This window comes from Haliotis cracherodii, unplaced genomic scaffold, assembly GCF_022045235.1.
Source record: "Haliotis cracherodii isolate W230 unplaced genomic scaffold, xgHalCrac1.p SCAF_7, whole genome shotgun sequence".
Lineage (NCBI taxonomy): Eukaryota > Metazoa > Mollusca > Gastropoda > Lepetellida > Haliotidae > Haliotis > Haliotis cracherodii.
Genome location: NW_027266330.1, coordinates 5,293,320 through 5,315,788, shown reverse-complemented (window position 1 = coordinate 5,315,788; position 22,469 = coordinate 5,293,320). Strand labels below are relative to the sequence as shown.

General features: G+C 40.9%; 1 protein-coding gene across 1 annotated transcript; it reads left to right on the top strand.

The window, feature by feature from the left end:
• Positions 1 to 4,771: 4,771 nt before the first annotated feature.
• Positions 4,772 to 17,127, top strand: LOC139448098 (apicoplast pyruvate carrier 1-like). Its single transcript, XM_071229612.1, has 11 exons — positions 4,772 to 4,882; positions 5,341 to 5,533; positions 6,347 to 6,473; positions 7,088 to 7,227; positions 11,196 to 11,316; positions 11,581 to 11,699; positions 12,261 to 12,390; positions 12,943 to 13,065; positions 14,010 to 14,219; positions 15,787 to 15,892; positions 16,760 to 17,127. Exons 1-11 carry the CDS (start codon positions 4,795 to 4,797, stop codon positions 16,804 to 16,806), a joined length of 1,404 nt encoding a protein of 467 aa, XP_071085713.1. The 5' UTR covers positions 4,772 to 4,794; the 3' UTR covers positions 16,807 to 17,127.
• The last annotated feature ends 5,342 nt before the right edge of the window (positions 17,128 to 22,469 follow it).

Below are 22,469 nucleotides of genomic sequence, written 5' to 3'. Positions count from 1 at the left end.
GGCGACTATGCTTGTCGTAAGAGGCGACTAACGTGTAGTCAGGCTCACTGACTTCGTTGATGCATGTCATCGTATACCAATAGCGTAGGACCGCCTCCGTGGTCTAGTGGTAGAGCTTCCGCCCGGAGAGCGAAAGATCCGGGGTTCGATACCAAATGACGTATAAAGATTGTACTTGTTGTAACCCTGTCTGGCGCTCGGCATTAAGGGGCTAAAATAAGGACTGGTCTGCTCGGAGACAGTACTGTGTCTGAGCGGTGTATTCATATTAAACTGCGGCACGGTATCCCAGTAGGCTAGCACTATAAATCGGCATCAGTCTAGTACAATCAGACAGACATACGCACACACATATGCGCGCGTGCATGCACGTCGCTATATAAGTGCAATAAGCTTGGACGTGACGTTAAACCCCATTTCGCATCACCTCACCAATTGCGTAGATCGATGCCCATGATGTCAGTCACTGGATTGTCTGGTCAACACTCGATTATTAACAGACCGTCGTCATATAGCCGGAATATTGCTGAGTGCGGCGTCGGTTGGTTTGTTGTTTTACGCCGCACTCAGCAATATTCTAGTTATATGACGGCGGTCTGTAAATAATCGAGTCTGGACGACAGACGTGTCTGGACAGCGTTTAACAACAAACAAACAAACAAACAAACAAACATTGACATTTCACATGGCTCTGTCACACAAATGCTGGCCATGCACGGTGCAAGGGAGGCTACTCAGCCAAGTACACTACACTAGGTACTTATTCTGCCTTGACGAGTCATATCCCAGGTGCTTGTTGCAGTTAGTTCAATCATTTCGACACAGTCACAGTGTGGGAGGTGTAATAGTACTGGCCGTGGGCGGTGCAGAGGAGACAATGTCGATACTGCAGCACCCCACCCAGGACCAGGGCCCACTTGCACAAAGCGATCTTACCGCTAAGATCTTACTCCCATACTTTAACATAGGCTTACTATAGACGTATCGCTAAGATCGCTTCGAGCAAGTGGACCTAGGTCCAGCTCCCGACATTGCTGCCATGGAAATCTCAAGTTTTATGTGATGACGATCATTGGATCGGCATGTATGCCATCCTATATCGAGGAAACTTGTAAACCAAATTGTAATGACAATATTTTCTATTATTTTTACTCATACGCATACCATTATTTCGGACATATTTATATCCAACATTCATTTTTCTAGGAGACCAGACTGCATACCATTCTTCACAACTGGAACGAAACAATTGATAACCATATTTGGATAACTTGACATCCATAATAAGATGCACGCCTTGTGGTAATTCTCGCCATTTGATAATTTTGTCCCGGAACATGAATGCTTCGACAGCTTTTTCAACTTCTTTTGTTGGCTTGTAATCGTTCATTGTTATGCATTAATGTGAACATTTATCTAAATAGTTGTATTGAAGGAACATCAATATTAATTAATAATGGATACAATTTACTCTAGCCCACGAGGATATTGGAAAGGTAAAGGAGCTATACAAAATCTAAACACAGCTGCTAAGGTATCAAAAGAGGTTGCTATGAATTGGTTCAAGAAACAAGCAAAATGGCTAACATACTTGCCGGCCCAGCGATATATACCGAGGAAAAAGTAATGAAGAAAAGAACTAATGAAGTGCATCAGGCTGGCCTCGTCTTTCGTCCGCATGATAAGGTAAGATGCAAAACATGTAAATGTGCTTTAACTGTAGTGGGTGTAGCTGGTTGGTACAAAGAGGCTGAACCATTAACCTCAAAACATTCAACTGAAGTAGTAATGCCCTGAACCGTATATATAAACGTTTAATTTTCCTTAAAGGCAAAATGCCTAATTTCCGAGGACCGTGCCTTACAACCGTTCGTGTCATTCCGGTGCACGTGCAGTCCGCACTTTTTAACTTTAAACTGAGGCTATGTCTTGTCCATCATCTTCAAAAATATTATTTTTAAGCATTTTGTTTGACACAAATTCATCTTTTATTTGAAATGGTTGGTTGGTTGAATTGTTGTTTAACGTCGCACTCAGCAATATTCAAGCTATATGACGGCGGTCTGTAAATAATCGAGTCTGGACCAGACAATCCAGTGACTGACATCATGAGCATCTATCCACGCAATTGGGATCGATGACATGTATCAACCTAATCAGCGAGCCTGACCACCCGATCCCGTTAGTCGCCTTTTACGACAAGCATAGTCGCCTTTTACGACAAGCATAGTCGCCATTTACGGCAAGTATGGGTTGCTGAAGACCTATTCTACCCCGGAATCGTCACGGGCCCTTAAACAAGCAATAAAGCAATATGCCAAGTGTAAGAATATGTCATAAACGGATCTTATCTAGAGAGTTGGGTTTAACGCCGCTTTCAACAGTATTCCAGTTATATCACGGCGTGTCAGTTTAATGAAATGAGTGACAAGGTTCAGTGCAACAATGCAACGCAAGCCCCGCGTATCATGACTAAGCAAAACATATTCACATCGAACAAGAAATATTAGATCGATAAAATATATCATATTCACACAGTTCCTGAAACACTAATCTTTGCCCGTAGTACACTTAATTATACAATTCCAACTAGCTCTTGCAAACCTGACAATGGACATTTTGTTTCTTAACATCGATATATATAACTTGTATGTATTTAAGATTGCATGTGAACAATATTCGTTAATCGTATTGTTTGTGTACTTCAAATGATACAACAAATATCCTATGGCTTCTTAATTCAACTCTGCTCTATTATCACAGCAATCTGTCCAGGTCCCCGATAATAGAGAGATATGACATGTGTATCTTATCAAGTAACCTAATAAAGATGGCAGGTAAATGCGTATTGTTGCAGCCATCAGAGATCATGTAGATACGTATGACCCAGAAAGATCTTTAGCAGTGACAGAAGATCACATGGGGCCCAGTTGTCTAAAGCGCTGTGAATTCGCTTTGCATCTGTGTGAGTTCGCTATTTGTAGGTGTGAAAGACTCACTCACTCACTCACTCACTCACTCACTCACTCAACCACCCACCCACCAACCCACCCTACCACCCATCCACCCACTCACCCACCCACCCTACCACCCATCCACCCACCCATCCACCCACCCTACCACCAACCCACCCACCCACTCACTCACTCACTCACTCACTCACTCACTCACTCACCAAACCCATAGCCTTGGATGTCAACGTCAAAGTATCTCCAGACAGCAGTTAATCATTTCGGAGACTATTGTAGCTTCATGACCAAGACTTCAGGTCAAGGAAGACACAAGTTGGAATGTGTACACTGGACACATCTTACACATCTGTCACCATGGGCTCTGGACAATACATCCTTGAAACTTCGAACATACACTTCTTTTCATAACTATACAAGCTTATTTTTGTACCAGGTGAGCTACAATGTTGTGCCTTGCTGTACATTAAAAACGCATCTGATATGCACGAAAACGTGCAAGCACGCTCGTTGCGTGTGTGCAGTGTAAGTAATCTTTAATTATCTGAGCCCTGCATACTGGGTCATGTTGATACGATAGTGCCTACTACAGCATGGTTGATCAACATGTGACACTTTTTATTCCGATTATTCCTGACAAAAGTATATGTATTGTATAAACAAGGAAATGATCGGTGACCCAGCAATGTAAAACAACGGAGTGTGAGACATGTTTCTGAAAGATCAATTGGCGCTCACCCACTCTGAAATAATTCATTTAAATATTTGTGTTATGTGGGGAGGTTGGGTAGCCTAGTGGTTAAGTGTTCGCTCGACACGTCGAAGATAGAATTCAATTCCATGGGTACAATGTCTAAAGCCCCATTTTGATGTTCCTGCTGTGATGTTGCTGTAATATTGCGAAAAGGAGCATGCAAATGATCTTACAGAATATAGGGGGAACCTGTGACTCAGTCGTCTAGGGCGCCGCGATTCGCTGTGCAGTGCCCTGGGAACGCCAGAAACCTATGATTGTGGGTTCGAATCCCGGTTCGCCCCGATTATTTTTCTAGGTTTGTCAGCACCACACCCGTGCTCGTGGGTTTCACCGAACTGGTAAACGTCTGAGACCTGCATCACTTCGGGCTTTCCTCCAACATCAGAACTGACACGCCGCAAAATAACTGGAATATTGTTTAAAGCGGCGTTAAACCATAAGAAATGAGTGACAAGGTTCAGTTCAACAATGCAACGCAAGCCCCGCGTATCATGTTACCAGACAATACGAAATGAGTGACAAGGTTCAGTGCAACAATGCAACGCAAGCCCCGCGTATCATATTACTAGACAATACGAAATGAGTGACAAGGTTCAGTTCAACAATGCAACGCAAGCCCCTCGTATCATGTTACCAGACAATACGAAATGAGCGACAAGGTTCAGTGCAACAATGCAACGCAAGCCCCGTGTATCATGTTACTAGACAATACCAAAACAGAACTCCGATTGTGGGCATTGCCTAGAAATATAAATGTTTAAACAGAATTGCTGTCATAGCCAATGAAATGTCATGGCCCCACTTGCAATTTATTCACTTATAGCGTTCTCATTTCACGAATGAAAGTAGATTCATTATCAATCAAGGATGTCAAGGTTGTCAACAGCACGTACCATTGTTTTGTCATCAAGGTAATCAACAATATAATCAATCGGACATTTCGATTCTGTCACGTTCAGAGGTGTTTATCACAAACAAAAATCAAGGACGTTTTTTATCAATTTGCGTCGACTGTATTATAGAACATTTGCGTGAAAGACTACTTTGTTTGCTACTCATCTGGACAAGATGGCGTGCTGGATCGGATGGCCTGCCACCAGAGTAATCATTGGCGGAGTCCTTATTCACATAACATTGGGCACATTATATACATTTGGTAAGTCAGTGTTATCTTGTCGTTAATACATTTGCCTTTTACACTGCTATGATAGGCATGATGGTGGTGTAAGTTCAGTAAATGTAATCTTGCAGGCCACAGGAGATCGCCGAACACATTATGTATTCATGCTATCGTGGTAAAATAATTCCTGATTAAATGTACAGAAACATTTATTTCCTAAACTCTTGAGACACATAGAATGAAACAAACACTCGCTCACACTTACTTACACTAACACCTAGTGGTAAACGTCTGAGACTTGCATAACTTCGCGCTTTCCTCCAACCTCAAGCTCACAAGCAGTGATATAACTGGAGTACTGTTAAAAAACTCAACCCACTCACTCTCTCACATACTGTCACCAGAAAACTGACATTATGTTTTTATAGAACATCGTTTTTTTATGTTTCTATGTTTAACCGATCAATCCAAGGTGATATTGTCTTCTTCCACAGGCAACCTGAACCCGTACCTCACGTCCTACCTTCGTGAAGAGTTTAGAAATGAAACCCTCTACGACTACTCGGACACAGCATGGGTGTACTCAGCTTCCATCATTGGCATGGGATGCACGATCGTCCTGGCGGGCGCGATCTATGACAGACTTGGTCCTCGCGTAACTGTGGCCATTGGATGTGTTCTTATGAGGTATGATGGTCTTTGATTGTGTAACATGTCCCCCCTGACTTGAAACTAGATTGTGTCATGTGTATGTTATCAGTAAAACATAAAAGGAAAACCCTGAAACTGTGGTATGATTACATTTTGGAAATTTAAACTGATGCGACCATGGTAGTTAGGCATGGATGCTGGCTAGGACTCTGTCCTCTCAGCTGTTTAGCTACGTACCTACATCCTCTGGCAATTAAGAAGCGATAATGCCTGTTATCTCTACAATCACTGTAACGCCCGATCTCGTTGTCCGCGTAATATGACAGTCGTTGTTTATAGACAGGTTATTCTTGGTTTTACAAACATACATGAAAGTAAATGGAAACACTATGAGGATCAACAGGTTCACGTCAGGAAGTGTAGAACCATGTGCCTGGTGCACCGAACTAGTTCCACATGGTCTCCTAGGTCCTATTCGGCTGAGAAAAGCAGAGTGTTGACTGAGGATGTGCAGACTTGCGGCCAAGCACCATGCGCTTGGAAATGTGTCTATGACCTACACCAGCTTTGCCCCAAGCTTACATACAATGGCATAACTGGCGTGCTTTAACAAGGAGTGTGAAACCAAACTCACTCCTCAAGCGAGTTCATGTCAAGTTGTGGCGCGAGTGTCACATCTTCCTGTCTCACCAAAGGGTTTTGTCGCTTTATTTACAAACCTCTAAGTATCGAAGCTTCATACTTTCGAAATACTTTGCATTGATAAAGTGGGGAAAAAGGCATACCCTTTTAAACATGATTTACCATGATGTAGGTCCTGTCCTCCACCTTAACAATTTGTTTTTTTAGCGGAGGCACACTGCTCACCGCCCTCACAATCGAACACTCCATCTACCTCGTGGTTCTCACCTATGGGCTGATGTTTGGACTTGGTGTTGGGATTTCATACACTGTGCCTATGAGCTGTGCAATGAAAGTAATGACACTTTAAGTCTTTGAATGGCATTTTGAAGTGACACATAAGAGAGAGAACTGACGGACGTCAACTTCTTAATGTGAGGAACACAACGTTTTAGGATATATGCTTAGTCCTACATTCCACCTGAAGAATGAGTAAACATATACTCCCAAACGTTGTGTTCCTCATAACAAAGAAGTTGACATTCATAAATGCTCTTTCTTGTAGTGCTTTACTTCTTAAAACAGTTTAGATGATCATTACATACATATTTTCCATTTAATTTGGAAGCCCCGTATACGAGGTCAGGTAAGGTGAGAGGTTATTCCACCTATATAGCGACATGCATGTAAGTATGTGTAGGGCTGCGTGTACTAGTACATATTTACACCAGATGTATGGTGCTTTTTCACTGAGTTACAATGCCGTAGTTTAACATGGATACCTGACTCAGAAACAGTATACTCACCGCCTTGTTTTTGGTTTATCCCCACAACGTCCAGCACCACTCAAGCCATATCTTGTGAAGTATTTCTGTATGATGCTGCAAGGGAATTGAACCACCGTAATTCTGCTTGATACAACATCAGATCTGTACGTACGTATTTTTAAATTCAAGTTTTATCTGACAGTGGATCCCTCAGAGAAAAGGACTGGCCTGTGGTCTAACAGTGGCAGGATTCGGAGGTGGACCTTTCATATTTGACTATGTTCAGACATGGTACATCAACCCTGACAATGAATACCTTGACAATAATTCCACCACTCAAAAGTAAGTACCGTTTTCGGTCTACGGCACTACATATATGCCAGCAGCTCCAGCCTTTGGTGACTGTATTTCACAACTTTATAGGTACCATCGATCTACGAATATATTAGGAGCGTCATACCACTATCAAGGTACAACATTCAAGTTCTTTTAGACCGTTTGATGGTAGATATGTGGTGGACATTTCCACTTTAGCGCATCATATAGGCTGACAAAAATATGCTTGGTGCAGTTCTCCAGGTTGACTAGTACCATATGATCCCGTGATTATCAGGTGAACAATTGACTTGTCTGTGCATGTGTTGGTGACGGATGCCACGGATGCAGTATACTGTAACCTTTTTGCGAAGAGCTGGTGTCATCACCATTGGATAGTGATTTATACACATGAAATGTCAATGCCAGAGAATATCCAGGTTCGATTTTTTACACTTGTCAGAGGGATACACAAAGTACGTGATCTAGACTACCAGTTGTCGGACGTTCATGTGCCTCGGTGGCTGAGTGGGTCAGATCACTGACTTTATGTGATGGCGATTAGGTACCTCATTCTGGCAAGTGTGAGTTCGAATCCCGGACGGAACTCAACCCACAAAAGTACGAGAATCTGTTCTTAATCCCAAATATAACATTTGTTATATAAATAGATGACTGAACATCCATTCAGATGACACCAGGTGTTGGCAAAAAAGAGTAAGCCTGTCCTGCCCTACCAGTAGGGGGCGGTCGGGTAGCCTAGTGGTTAAAGCGTTCGCTCGTCAGGCCGAAGACCAAGGTTCGATTCCGAAAATGGGTACAATGTGTGAAGCCCATTTCTGGTGTGCCCCGCCGTGATATTGCTGGAATATTGATACAAGCGGCGTAAAACCATATTCACTCACTACCAGTAGGGTTTATGGTTATGATAAAGTCGGAATTGTACGATGTACAAATACATATAAATATATATGTGAACCGCCACGAGGAAAGGGACCTTATGGGTGTAAGGAAACAATTGTGCTGTGACGTCATAAAGACGTGCGAACTGTACTGAAATATATTCCTCTTTTTTTATCGCGTTCCTTCGTAACGTTATAAAAACATTACTTGAAAAACAATTCAGCATACATGACTACTTTCGATTGATCAGATATAGTATCTAAAAACCGAGGCAAATTTCAAAACATATATCCTCTGCCAAAAACAAACCCATGCAAAAGTGATTTTAGATATCAAATAAAAAATCAACAGATGGTAATTATTCCAAGCTGGCACACATCAGTATATCATTAACCCATGTTCCATATGGCACACATTTTAAAGGTGAAGGTCATCTGTTCTTAATATGTTGTATGGCCACCATTAGAGTCTAACACTGACTGACATCGTCGCTATATGGAAGCAATCATATCCCGAATTGTTGCCTGGGGATTGTTCACTTACTCTGCCTGTAGAGCTTGTGCCAACGGCCAGAGGTTCTGGGGTTGTTGCTGACGTGCTTGCAGTCGTTGATCCAGTGCATCCCATAAATGTTCGATTGGGTTTAAATCTGGAGACCTGGAGGGCCATTGCAAGGCCTGGATGTTGTGTTTCCGGAAAAAAAGTTGTTAGTCTTACCGTGTGAGGCCATGTTGTCTTGTTGGAAAAAGACGTTCACTGGTTGCATATTGTGAAGGATAGATTATCATCTATGCAACGTTGTGCCGTTAAATTCCCCAGAACGTGCACCAAGTCAGGTCTATTAGTGTAGGAAATGTTTGCCCACATCATGCCACTACCACTTCCAAATTTGTCCACTTCCTGTATGTAGTTTCGTGCATTACGTTCCCTGCGACATCTGTAAACACGACGTCTACCATCCATACGGTGAAGCATAAAACGTGACTTTTCACTAACCAAACCATCGCAGTTGTGGCCATACTCTGTGACCTTGACACTCTTGACGTCGCAACCGCCGATGCAGGTCCCTCAAAATGACAACTCAAACTAGTCGTCCAGCGCGAAGTGGTAGATGAAGCTGATAGTTAGGGACAAGTGATAACTCTACTCTAAGCTATCTTCTATGACTATCTGGATACCTTTGCCATGCATTCAGATTCAATCAGTCTGTACTGTGATAATTGTGTGGGACAAAAAAAGAATAAGTTTTCTTTGATGTAAATGATCTGGAGGATTGTGACAGGAAGGAATCATTCCTTTGAACTTTGTTTCCCGCTTTTTGATCATACCCGGTTTGGGCGCGAATGGGATTTTAGCTTATGGAAGCAGAAGTATCGAAGATCAACTGTTTTCTCCTTGAGCATAGCAGATGTCTATAAGAGGTCACACAAGTATCAGACGGTTCAGCGTGTCCATGATAATGTGTCATAGATGTGTCTAAAGTTGACTGGAAGGAGGCTTTGAAGGTATTGTACCGACCCATTCCAAGGACTACCAAGTACCAACACTTAAGGATGTCTTCGGATGCACCAGGTCTGGTGTATATTAGAGATTTTCCAAAGCAGTAATGAAGTGAGATTTACAATGGAACCAGGTTACAAGTAACATTGATAATGTGAATTCATTTATACCACCAATTACCCCACCACAAACAATCTCCCTTTAGAGTAGATGGTATCTTCATGGTCAGATCCTGCAGCACTGCCATGAACCATGTAAAGACCTAGTTTGTCCAAAACCAGATGAACAAACTCCAAAGAGAAAAAGATTGAAGGTGATACCGGTCTCAGACGTTTACCACTTCGGTGAAACTAGCGAGCACGGGTATTGTGCTGACAAACCTAGAAACATAATCGGGGCGAACCGGGATTCGAACCCACAATATAGGTTTCTGGTGCTTGCAAGGGACGCAACTCTGCACAGCGAATCGCGGCGCCTTAGACGACTGGGCCAACCGTCCCCCCCCCCCCCCCCCCCCCCCCCCCCTACAATTTGGAACACCAATTCATGTTTTCTCAAAATCACTTGTTTCTCTCGGTCTCCATACTGTGTTCAGACATGGTCCATGACTCCTCACAATGTACTTCCTGTATGCAGTCAGACGTCTCGTCGTAGTAGGTGTTGAAAATTGACTGGTCAGCCGAAGTCAGACGTTCCTCACAATCATAAATGAGTGAGTCAGTGAGTGAGTTAAATTTTAAGTCACATCGGCAATATTTCAGTCATATCGTGCCTATCAATAGTTAAACATAATATATATATATCTATATATATCTATATATATCTATATCTATATAGATCTATATATATATGTAATTATCTCTATATATATATATATATATATAGATATATAGATAGATATATATATATATATATATATATATATCTATATATATATATATATATATATATATATCTATATATATATATTGAAAACTTGTATAAAATCCTGTCAACGAAGGACAGTAAAATTACTAGATTCATCACAGAAATAGATATAAAACTAGTACGGAATTATAAAAGAGAATAGCACTATACATAACGATACAAGATAAAAACAGGCTATAGATCGCCAGCAGCTGAAGGTAGACCACCATGCTATGCAATCATAAATGAAACACTATCATTGTGTTGAAAATTCGGATTAGAAAGCAAGCAACGTTGTTGCTCAGATTACATTTAACGATGAAATCCGACAGCGAGACACATTCAAAATGAGGCTAAAAATCTAACAAAATATTTGGCAGACATTATACATGTGTGTGATACAATTCCAAAACACACCACTATCAGCCAGATACTAAACTACGGGGACCTTCTAACGCCTTCTCCCTTGAAGGAGGCAAAGTCTGATCCATCAGGTGGCAAGGTGATGGCTTCGGTTTGAAATTGTATTTGTTGACATTCATCAGCTGATGAAGACGGATTTCATTATTCCATTATTTTTAATGGTTATATCCGTTCCTTTATCCTCCGAATGAACCTACCCATCATATAAATGTACATATTTTACTTGTGTCATTTAGTAAAATGTCTCATTTTGTCCGTTTTAGCTTTTTTACACAAGAGGCTATTTTGAACAGAGTCCCTCGCGTATTCAGTGTTTTGGGTGCCTGTTACGCAGCTCTACAAGTGATGGGAATCATCCTACTCACAGACCCTCCAACAGTCCAGGTGAGTTTATGACTGGATAATTTAATCGTTTTAATTGTTAATAATAACATATCACCAACAACACAAATGGAATGGGCTTCACAAACAATGTTCCTATCAAACACAACGTGCATAATTATGTTTTAATCTTTAGGCTATCCCATCGCCTCGTGTCATGAATTATCCAGGAATATTTCTTCTTAGGAATCATGGGATGGGGTGATTTTATAACTGGAGAAGTAGAATCATATAACGAGTGAAAAATTGTGCCCTGTTCGTTGATAGCAGATTGAAGGGGAGGAAGAAAATGTGAGAGAGGAAATGTTCACAGACTCCGGAGAAAGGGAAGATCGCAGGATGCTCGAGGAAAGTTCATCCCTTCTCCAGGAGACACCAAATATGACGTTAGGTTCATATATATTCATTTTAATATTGTCGTATTTTCAGTTTCATATAAACATCATATGTAAAGTTTTTTTATGCAGTGTTTCCAAGCACATGTCCTCAGTGATTTTGAGGGATGCTTCAAGTGTATTGTGCTAGGAGTGAACATAAGGCAAACGATGGCTAAGGATTCAAACTTTTTATCACGTGTTTTCAGTACTTGTCTTCAGAATTCCGTTCAGTCAAGCGTTCATATCAATTAACTTAGAGACTTCAAAACAACATGATCCATCACTTATTATTCTCACAAAAATCTTTGTATAAAAATATAAACTTGTTCGAATTGCCAAAACTTCATTGTAGCCAAATATGGTCCCATAAGTGATTACTGATTTTGTTGTAACAACCTGCTTCCAAAACCTATAAAACGTCTAAAAACGCATATCAACAGCATTCACACAGTGTATATATTCATTCGTATGCATTCCAACTTGTCACCTTCCATGACACGATATAAAACATTCATTGAATTCAATGACATATGCATTTGTCCTTTGTCTCTATTTGGATATTACTCATAGTTCGGCCAGTCTAGTCGAGGAGGCATATGTGTCTTGGAGACACAGCTGGAAGACGAAAGATTTCTGGCTGCTGTGGTTTGCACTGCTCCTCAACAGTCAGGGCCTTGTGTTTTTTGGAAGTTTCTGGAAGGTAAGCCACTTCATCGTGATCTAGACAATGTTACTACTGATTTGATAAATTAATAAGGCTACTCATGTAATATGAGGTACACCACCCTGTAGGAGGTCCAATAAAATCTTGCCAATATTTGAACAAATACTTTATTATTAATCTGGAGGGTATATGGGGCCACAACGTTCAAAGTTGTTGCCGTCCCTTGCATGGTGATATGCATTTGGGTGTTGGCGATCAATTGCCACTTTTTGAAAATGGTACTGTGAAATAAATGTTATTAACCTTTTAATGATCTATTATTGTCAATCATGTCTGGGATAATCTAGTCTATGGTTTTAGAACTTCTGCTAATCACCATACTCACTCGCAGAAAGACTCCATCATGTTCCTGACGTTTTTTCTAGGTTAATTGTTGTTTGTAATCATATGCCACAAGTGTAAATTAATACAACATGAATTGGTGTTGTGGAAAATATGCATCCAAATTGTAGAAACAAGTTAATTATATCGTTTTTAGCTTTAAAATGAAATGTTTTTAGTTTGTTATATTTGAACTGATTATTCTAGGCTTACGGACTGTCTATCATCCATGATGATCACTTCCTGGCAATTGTTGGAAGCTTCGCCTCCTTGTTCAACGCTGGCGGCAGAATTTTCTGGGGACATTTTGGTGACAAAGTATCCTTTAAGGTATATGGAGTGAGTGAGAGAGTGAATTGGGTTTAATGTCGCTTTTAACATTATTCCAGGTATAACGGCGTGTCAGCTTAATGTGGGAGGAAAGCCCGAAGTGATACAGGTCTTAGACGTTTACCACTTCGGTGAAATCCACGAGCACAGATATGGTTCTGACAAACCTAGAAACATAATCGTGCAAGTTCAGTGTGTTGAGAAGCACCAATACCGTTGCTAGATTCACGAAACAAATGTGTTGTCCACACGGGGGTGTAATGCGACATTGTCATATCTCGTTCGGTCAGGCAACGTGGGAGGAAAGCCCGAAGTGATACAGGTCTTAGACGTTTACCACTTCAGTGAAATCCACGAGCACAGATATGGTGCTCACAAACCTAGAAACATAATCGGGGCGAACCGGGATTCGAACCCACAAGCATAGGTATCTGGTGTGTCAAAGGGACGCAACTCTGCACAGCGAATCGCGTCGCCTTAGGCGACTTGACCATCTGTGCCCCCTTCAGGTATATGTAACTGACACTAACATGTATGAACTGCTCCAAACAAAAAGAGACAAAACCATTTCCGTAATCATAAGAAATCCTAACTCAAGTCAACTGTTGACCTTAACGCACATGGGAATATATAGTACAAGCCAAAAAAGGGAATAATATCGGACATCATTTTGGTCTTAAATAGGGTATGTCCTGAACCACCAACCATAAAACCTTTTGAAATTTTACTGAAGCTTTGATCAGACATTTTATGAGCAAGAGTCACTGATGCATTTTGGAATGTTCTCCACCGCCTTTCTTTAACACTTTTTGAATGCTTTACTAAGGCCATGATCAGACAACTTACGAGGAAGAGTCACATGATAATTTTTGAAATCGTCATCATCATTTCGGAATTATCTTTCTGCAAATGACTATACACTGAAATATGTGTCTGTGTTACAGGTCGCTATGTTGTGTTTGTGTGCAGTATTCACAGTGCTGATGGCGTCCTATCAGTTGAATGAGCTAGCCGGAAAGCCCCTGTTCTTCATCTACGTGTGTTTAACGTTTGGAACGTTCTGTGGAAACTACGCATTGTTTCCAGTGGCTACAGTGCAGGCATTTGGCCAGCGCCACTTCGTACAGAACTATGGACTGTTGTTTACCTCCCAGGTCAGTTCAAAGGGCAATTAGTTTCTACTTACATGTACACAATTACGACTAATTTCTACATGTGAAACAACTCTTTGTCATCAATGAAATCTGCAACAACAAAAACATCGTTAATATTTTTAAAGTAACATATTCATTGGTTGATTTTATTACACTTTTACCATATTATGCTGAGCTTCAGCAAGTTTTGTTCAAGAGATTATAAGAAAAAAAATCAACATCGTCTGTGTCCATCAAAGTTAAATGCTTTTCACGATGCTTTGAATCTTTCATTGCCATTATCATGCAGTATCTCCTTTATAAATCATAAGGTTCATAAGAATAAAATATGTGAACTTTGAACAAAAAGAACACAAAGGTCAAATCAAGGTTAAAAAGTAAATTATTGCAATGTCAAATCTACCAAATCTAATATTAAAAAATGGCTGAGTAATGCCCTTAAATACGTTTGACGGCTTAGACGGTGGCCATATTGAAATGGGATTCGAACCTCTGAAACAAATTAGGCTTGATGTTTGGTGAGACTAAGCATGTGGCGTTTCAGGTTCTTAGGTCCATAGGTTTCTGATTAGAGCCGTTTTAGAGAGCCGAGAGTTCATTTTGAAAGAATTAAGGGCATGGTCACAGTAGATGATCAATTCAGATAATATGTTCAATATGGAACTTTCAGTTAAAATACTGTCTGCACATTAACAAAAATGTAACGTCAATTTTATCTACAGTGGCTGAGTTTTGACAAGGATTTTCAATATAGCTGCCATTGTGGCACATTGTAAATTGGATCAGAATATCATGAACACATACTGAGGCGTCATCAGTCATCCTTGATGGGAACACGCATGTGGTGCTGGGGCTTCATTAGTGTCGTTGTTTCTGATAGGAACATGTATACCAGGCATGGTATAAGCTCATGTGACAAGGTTTCCGTACTGATGGTATTTGTTTGAAATGTTTCATGTTTTCTAATCACAACTTACCCGAAATATGCTATAAGTTAAATGCAAACACTGAGAGCATTCATCGTTCAAATGATGCTTGGTTATTCCAAGAGAAAATCACGTACACATTTGACAATGCAAATAAATAACGTGATATATTACTAAGTAGACAACATTTGTTCTTTAGAAATAAGGGGCGGTCGGGTAGCCTAGTGCACGTGGTTCAAGCGTTCGCTTGTCACGCCGAAGACCCGGGTTCGATTCCCGACATGGGTACATTGTGATATTGCTGGAATATGACTAAAAGCGGCGTAAAACCATACTCACCCACTTCAGAAATAAGCATAACTAACGTTACTGTTATTTGTTGTACCATATGGACATCAACATGGTACATCCGTACCTGTCTTGTATTTTGCGTAATAGGCGACTAACGGGATAGGGTGGTCAGACTCACTGACTTGGATCATGCATGTCATCGCATCCCAATTGCAATCACAATTGATGTCAATCACTGGATTGTTTGGTCCAGACTCGATTTTTTTACAGACCGCCGTCATATAACTGGAATATTACAGAGTTCGACCTTAAACAAAAAAACCAACTAAAAACAAACTTGTATTTTGCAGTCGGTCATGGCATTAATCCTTGCAATCACATCAGATGAGATCCGGACTGGGACAGACACAACGTGGGAGGGACTCTTTTACTTGTCAGCTGCATGCTCCTTCTGCTGTACGAGTGTGTTCGTATATAAAAACAATAGAAACGGCATACCTGCTGTCAGACCATAACAGCGAGTACCACATAACTCACGTTCCCTTCCATTGTTACGGGGGGCGGTCGGGTAGCCTGGTGGTTAAAGCGTTCGCTCGTCACGCCGAAGACCCGGGTTCGATTCCCGACATGGGTACAATGTGTGCAAGCCCATTTCTGGTGTCCCCCCGCCGTGATATTGCTGGAATATTGCTAAAAACGGCGTAAAACCGTACTCACTCACTCACTCCATTGTTACGAAATGAGGTACCATCAGCATTTGCGTCTGGCCGCACCTCCAACAGCATAGACGTCCACCGTCTTACTTGCATTAGTGTCATAGTTTCATTCGTGTTGTAACAGGCGACTATGCTTGTCGCAAGAGGCGACTAACGGGATGATTTGGGTTGTCTCGCTGGCATGGTTGATGCATGTCATCGTATTCCAATATGCATGGGGGCGGTCGGGTAGCCTAGTGGCTAAAGCGTTCGCTCGTCACGCCGAAGACCCGGGTTCGATTCCCGAAATGGGTACAATGTGTGAAGCCCAATTCTGGTGTCCCCCGTCGTGATATTGCTGGAATATTGCTAAAAGCGGCGTAAAACATACTCACTCACTCACTTTAATATGCATGGATCGATGCTCGTGATGTCAATCACTGGATTGTCTGGTCCATATTCGATTATTCACAGACCGCCGTCATATACCTGAAAAATTAGTGTTGTTATTGACATAATCTTTAGTGTTGGTGATGTTATGAGACATCCCGGCTGCTTTGAATGGACGAATGTGTTTCCAAATAGTCGAACCATGCACTTGTCTATTGTCGTGTTACTCTCTTTCTAGGTTTCCTGCTGATGATAGCGTTGAAAAAGAGGCGACCTTTCGAGTAGCATCAAGTGATGAGACCTACAACTCGGTTCCATTACTCACTGATTCAAGGACACCTTCAGGAAATTATCAACTAAAGTGTATATTGTCTCTAAATATTTATATAATTATTGATTGACATGGTGATTTCATATTAGTTACAGTATTTACAGTCTATATTACTGTGTTGACTGACACGCACGTGTGATTTATTGCGTGTCACCTAGAGTGGATGTGGCTGTCTTTTATTCCAAATAGAAATGTTGGGATGACATAATCCTAAAACATCTTATGCTTATACATGTTCTGTTAATGTCAAACCTAGATATCACGATTCAGTGCAAACAGTCTCAATTTATCCGTAGCTGGAAAAGATATAACTTTTTGTTGGCTGCCAAGTCATGTTGGCATCAGTGGCAACTGTCAAGCAGATTCTTCGGCAAAAGCCGCTCTTAAAAAAACAACTTCAAACACAAACTTCCCATATTCTGATCTAAAACCCTCCATCAGACAATATGTGAATGATCACTGGCAAAAAAGATGGAATACCCAGACTATGAACAAACTTCATGCTATCAAACCACTGATTGGAGGTAATGCACATTCTGGTTTATATCGTCATGATGAAGTAGTTTTACAGCGGTGCCGCATTGGCCACAGTCATACACATTCATTTTATTGAAGGGTGAAGACCCACCGTTGTGTATATCTTGCCATAGCCCTCTTACTATGAAGCACATTCTGATGGAATGTGTTGATTTTGCACTTGTCAGACAACGTTTTTATGATAATGTTCATACCTTATCTGAATTTTTAACACAGTTTCTAATCACTTGATTTTAGCGTATTTGAAGGAAATTAAATATTGATATATTAGATATTGAAGGAATATAAAATATAGATTTTTACCTGAACAGTCAGTCTTTTACCTATGAATGTGATACATGACTGCGATTTTAGTGATTTTCAACATCACTATTACTTTATTGGTTGATATTTGATTACACAAAAGACATTTCTCGCCGCGAATAGCTGCAAAATTGCTGATGCGGCGTTAAGCAATATTCACTCACTCACTCACTCACTCACTCACTCACTCAGTGCAAACAGAAATATATGCATAATAATTATCTCATTAGAAACGTAACGCTTCATGAATTTACTTTCATTTTCTTTATTTGCCAAATTGACACAATACAATTAACATGTTTGTTTGCTTACTTTTTACTTGTTTCTTCCATGTTAATCAACGTATATATTAATAAAGCAAATCAATATTTTGCTGGAATTGTTTTTTTCGTTTGTCATCAATATTTAAGAAAATGTCATGTTTCAGTATCGACTGACTGGGGAGAAAGTTTGATGCCCCACAAATGATTCAATTGTGACACACAGTTTCTATAACCATACACCCCTGCTAAAAGCAGTGCCCATTGTGCGATTCCGACAATAACATAAGCATGTGTTTTTCATACGAGAAATGTTAGACTTCATCATTAATAACATCTACGTGAAAGTCGTCCATACATAAAGATACAGTGATCAAAAATAGGAGTGTGAGTGAGTGAGTGAGTGAGTGAGTGAGTAAGTAAGTAAGTGAGTGAGTGAGTGAGTGAGTGAGTGAGTGAGTGAGTGAGTGAGTGAGTTGGGTTTAACCCAGCTTTTAGCACTATTCCAGTTATATCACGGCGTGCCAGCTGAATGTGGTTGGAAGGCCCGAAGTGATGCAGGATTGCCACTTTAAACAAACAAACCAGACTGTCTGAATACATTCATTCAAACGGCATAAAACATAATATGTCTCAGAGGCCAAACAGCGTCCGTTATTAGATGCTGATCAATTTCGCCTGGTAGTGCCACAGTAATGAAAATTCAAATAAAAAGCTACAAAAGCTTCTGTTTGACTTACACTTGTTCCTCTGTCGATGTTAAGGCAGTGATAGGTATGTTTAACGGATTTTACTGCTTCTTCTTTAGACACAAAGTGGAAGCGGCAGTAAAATATGGGAAAAAACACCCTTTAAGACTTAGCGTCTTTACATCATCGACAGAGGATCTGGTGTGAAATAGAACAATATAATTTGAAAGTCCTTATCTTCACATCGAGTGATATACTTAAAGTCAGAAATGTAAAATTTGCTATCAATTGAGCAACTTTCAGTTGAAAAGTCTTAGGCGGGGCAACCTTTATTTCGATACCGGAAGTGACATTATCCAAACAGGAACTACTAATTACTAAGTTACAAAGTTAGCTACAGCCATAACACTTTCTCCTTTCAAGTTAGTCAGCCCTTTCCCCTTTCAAGTTAGTCAGCCCTTTCCCCTTTCAAATTAATCAGCCCGTTCCCCTCTGACATAGCCAGCCCCTATTTTCCGAATCCGCAACACACATAATCCAAATCAGAAGTACTCGACATCTTGTTACGAACCAAGTCAAAATCATGACAATTCCGTTATAGAGTTCCAAATAAATGTGGAAGTAGTTTCTGAAACATGAAGTGACATAATCCAAACCAATGAAAGTGCTAACAAGTTTGTGTTCAATCTGAGATGGGTCCAAACATTGCTGTCGTTTCTGATGAACCAAAGGTGACAACATGCGAATTGGCTTCTATCTCAACGTTCAGTTACTCTTCAGTCGACGCTTCTTCGAAAGTAAGTGCATTATCATACCTGGTTCAACTAGCATTGATTTCAGATGGAACAGGGGCGTTTATCTCGTCTCTCAACCGAGACTCAACCCCAAAAAGTACTAGATTCCGTACTTCACTAAAAAAGTTTTATCCGAAATATAGCATTTGTTACATTTGACCACTTTCTGGAGTGCCCCCAGTTGGTTTTTGAGAAACCTGGTACCGTATGGAAGACGTGATGTATGGGTTCATATTGCCTGTGGATGAACAAATGAACAAGAAGGTAGGTCAACATGGATTAAGTCCTTTCTGAAAATAACCATGTTGTCTATCGTTATGCCAATGTACCCGTTTAGCCGAGAAGACAGTATTTGAAACTAAGTTGGATAATGGCTTACACATATTGTTGCAGTTAGAGCAGATTGGAAATGTTACGAATGCTGGTGATAACTATGTGTGATTGAAATGCTACCTGTTCAAACTAAATGGTAGTGGTCATATTGCTTGAGTATTGCTAAAATTGGCGAGAAACGTTGCTCACTCATTTATCCTCTATGACTTCGTTTCGTCTGCTCGTCTGCTGGACCGTTTTCGTTTACAGTAGCGGTTAAAAGAACAGTTGACTCACACCACACCCCATATTAACTCAGTAGGGGTTTTGTGACCCCCCTCGCGAGGACGACGTCAAGATCTATATTTCAGGAAATGACATCATACAACACATGGAAAGTCCATCGCAGTATTAAATTCTGGAAAGAATGTATAGAAGTTGACAGTCTAACGTATTGGCCTAAGAAGAAATTGAAAAAAGTAAGACTGCTCGAAAACCTTTCCCTTTCAAAGAGTGGGAATAGATCATGGGGTTTAGTGGAGCCAAGCTTGAAGACCAAAGGGAAAAAGTTCTAACAGCAATATTTGTTTAAGTGGTTTTAAGTGGTTGCTGTGGCATACGAAATTTGATTCATGGATAAATGCATCTGATTTATATATATATATATATACATATATATATATATATATATATATATATATATATATATATATATATATACATATACTCACACGCAAAAGAAACGCAAGTCGAGTATGCAGTATACATGTTATTTATTTTCAACAGTAAAGACAAGAAATACTATTAGGGCATGATTGACAAAAATTTGACTGAAGTCAGTTTAATAGATAAAAAGGCAGATGACATAATTGTTTTTTTTCAAATGTTAAGGGCTTACACAGTTTCGGGTCAATACCCAAAATGTCAGTCAATACCTGTGTGACCACCATTAGCATTTATCACTGCCACACATCTCCTGTACATTTAGTGGATCAGACGATTTGTGAAAGCCCTAGGGATCCTTCTGCACACATCCAGAGCAGATGTGCGTAGTTCATTGGCAGTTGTAGGGACTGGGCGCACATTGTGTAGACGCCTTTGAACCTCATCCCAAAAGTGTTCGATTGTTTTCAGATCAGGGCTGAAGGCTGGCCACGGTAGAACACGGATGTTGTGTTGTTGCAGAAAGGCCATGGTAGCCCTGGTAACATGGGGACGAGCGTTGTCCTGCTGGAAAATGTGTTGTTGATGTTGTGCAAAAAATGGAACAACGTGGGGTCGGATCACTTGGTCGATATACCGCTGAGCAGTGACGCCGTGTCCCCGACCTTGACCAACATTCAGAAAGCACATGGGTCCAAGTATCGCATTAAGTCCAATCCCTGCCCATATCATGACGCTAGGTCCACCCTATGGATCCCTTTCCACAACGTTTCTGTCAGCGAAACGATCACCTCGACGCCGCCAAATTTTGACTCTTCTGTCTGCATGGGAGACACAAAAGCGACTTTCACCAGAGAAGATGACACGCCTCCACTCACGATGACGCCAATTGCGATGACCCTACGCCCACTGAAGTCGTGCTTGTCGATGCCGTGGTTGGAGAACAGGACGATGTGTTGTTGGAACGGAGACGTCGGATCACAGTGTCCCGGCTAATGTGTCGATTCCTATGATCTGTCGAGCACTTTCACTTGCAGTTAGGAACGGATGTCGCTGGTGTTGACGGGTAATCTGCCGATCTTGTCGAGTTGTGGTGACCCTAGGACGACCGCTCCGAGGAAGGTCATCTGTGGTCTGTGTAGCATTGTATCGATGCAGGAGACGGTAAATTATGTAACGTTGAAACGACGGGCAACATCTTGGACAGACTCTCCAGCTTCCAAACGTCCGATAGCCTGGTTTCTCGGAATTTGAGTTAGGCGTGGCATTGTTGACCAGGGAGTGGTAGGTCCAAGAATCGGCCACAGTTTTATACCCACTACGGTTCGTGAAAATTCGTGCATTTTCGATTTCGCGAGAAATGGGTGCATGATATCCACATAGTCATTGAAATGGTGCGTTTTGGCGATTCGTTTTTTATGTTGCGTTTTTACTCGGGGCTTCCAAAATGCAACCAAAAATATTGATAACACCATCAGGCTTCACTACATGCTAAAACTCGTATCAATTTATGGTTCCGTGTTTGTTACATATTTGCGTAAAACCACTTGCGTTTCTTTTGCGTGTGAGTATATATATGATACAAAATGAACCATTTATGTCGTAAAGGGAGTCACAGGTATCCGGCACGTGCCTTCCTATATGTATGTGAATAATAAAATATTTATATACAGTAATTGTATACTCTTGTTGTCCTTGTCTTTTAGATTGTATTTGATCAACCAATCACTCCACAGTACGATGACATTTGTTTCTATACATGATAGCTTCCTAAGATTCTAAATCTATAGACTATAAGACCATGGACAGTCCGCTGTCGAAATATAGATTGTGCTGAAAGACATCTAGTTATAACATGGCCGAAAAGGGATGTTACGATAAATAATCATTCTGATAACATAAACAAATGTTATATGTGCACCTAGGGGCGGTCAGGTAGCCTAGTGGTTAAAGCGTTCGCTCGTCGCGCCGAAGACCCGGGTTCGATTCCCGACATGGGTACAATGTGTGAAGCCCATTTCTGGTGTCCCCCGCCGTGATATTGCTGGAATATTGCTAA

Excerpts from the sequence above, each read along its gene's own strand:
- LOC139448098 (XM_071229612.1), top strand. The coding sequence starts at position 4,795 with ATGGCGTGCTGGATCGGATGGCCTGCCACCAGAGTAATCATTGGCGGA. Across the intron at positions 12,391-12,942 it reads TTTTTGGAAGTTTCTGGAAG|GCTTACGGACTGTCTATCAT; the intron begins GTAAGCCACTTC and ends TGATTATTCTAG. Across the intron at positions 13,066-14,009 it reads GTGACAAAGTATCCTTTAAG|GTCGCTATGTTGTGTTTGTG; the intron begins GTATATGGAGTG and ends TCTGTGTTACAG.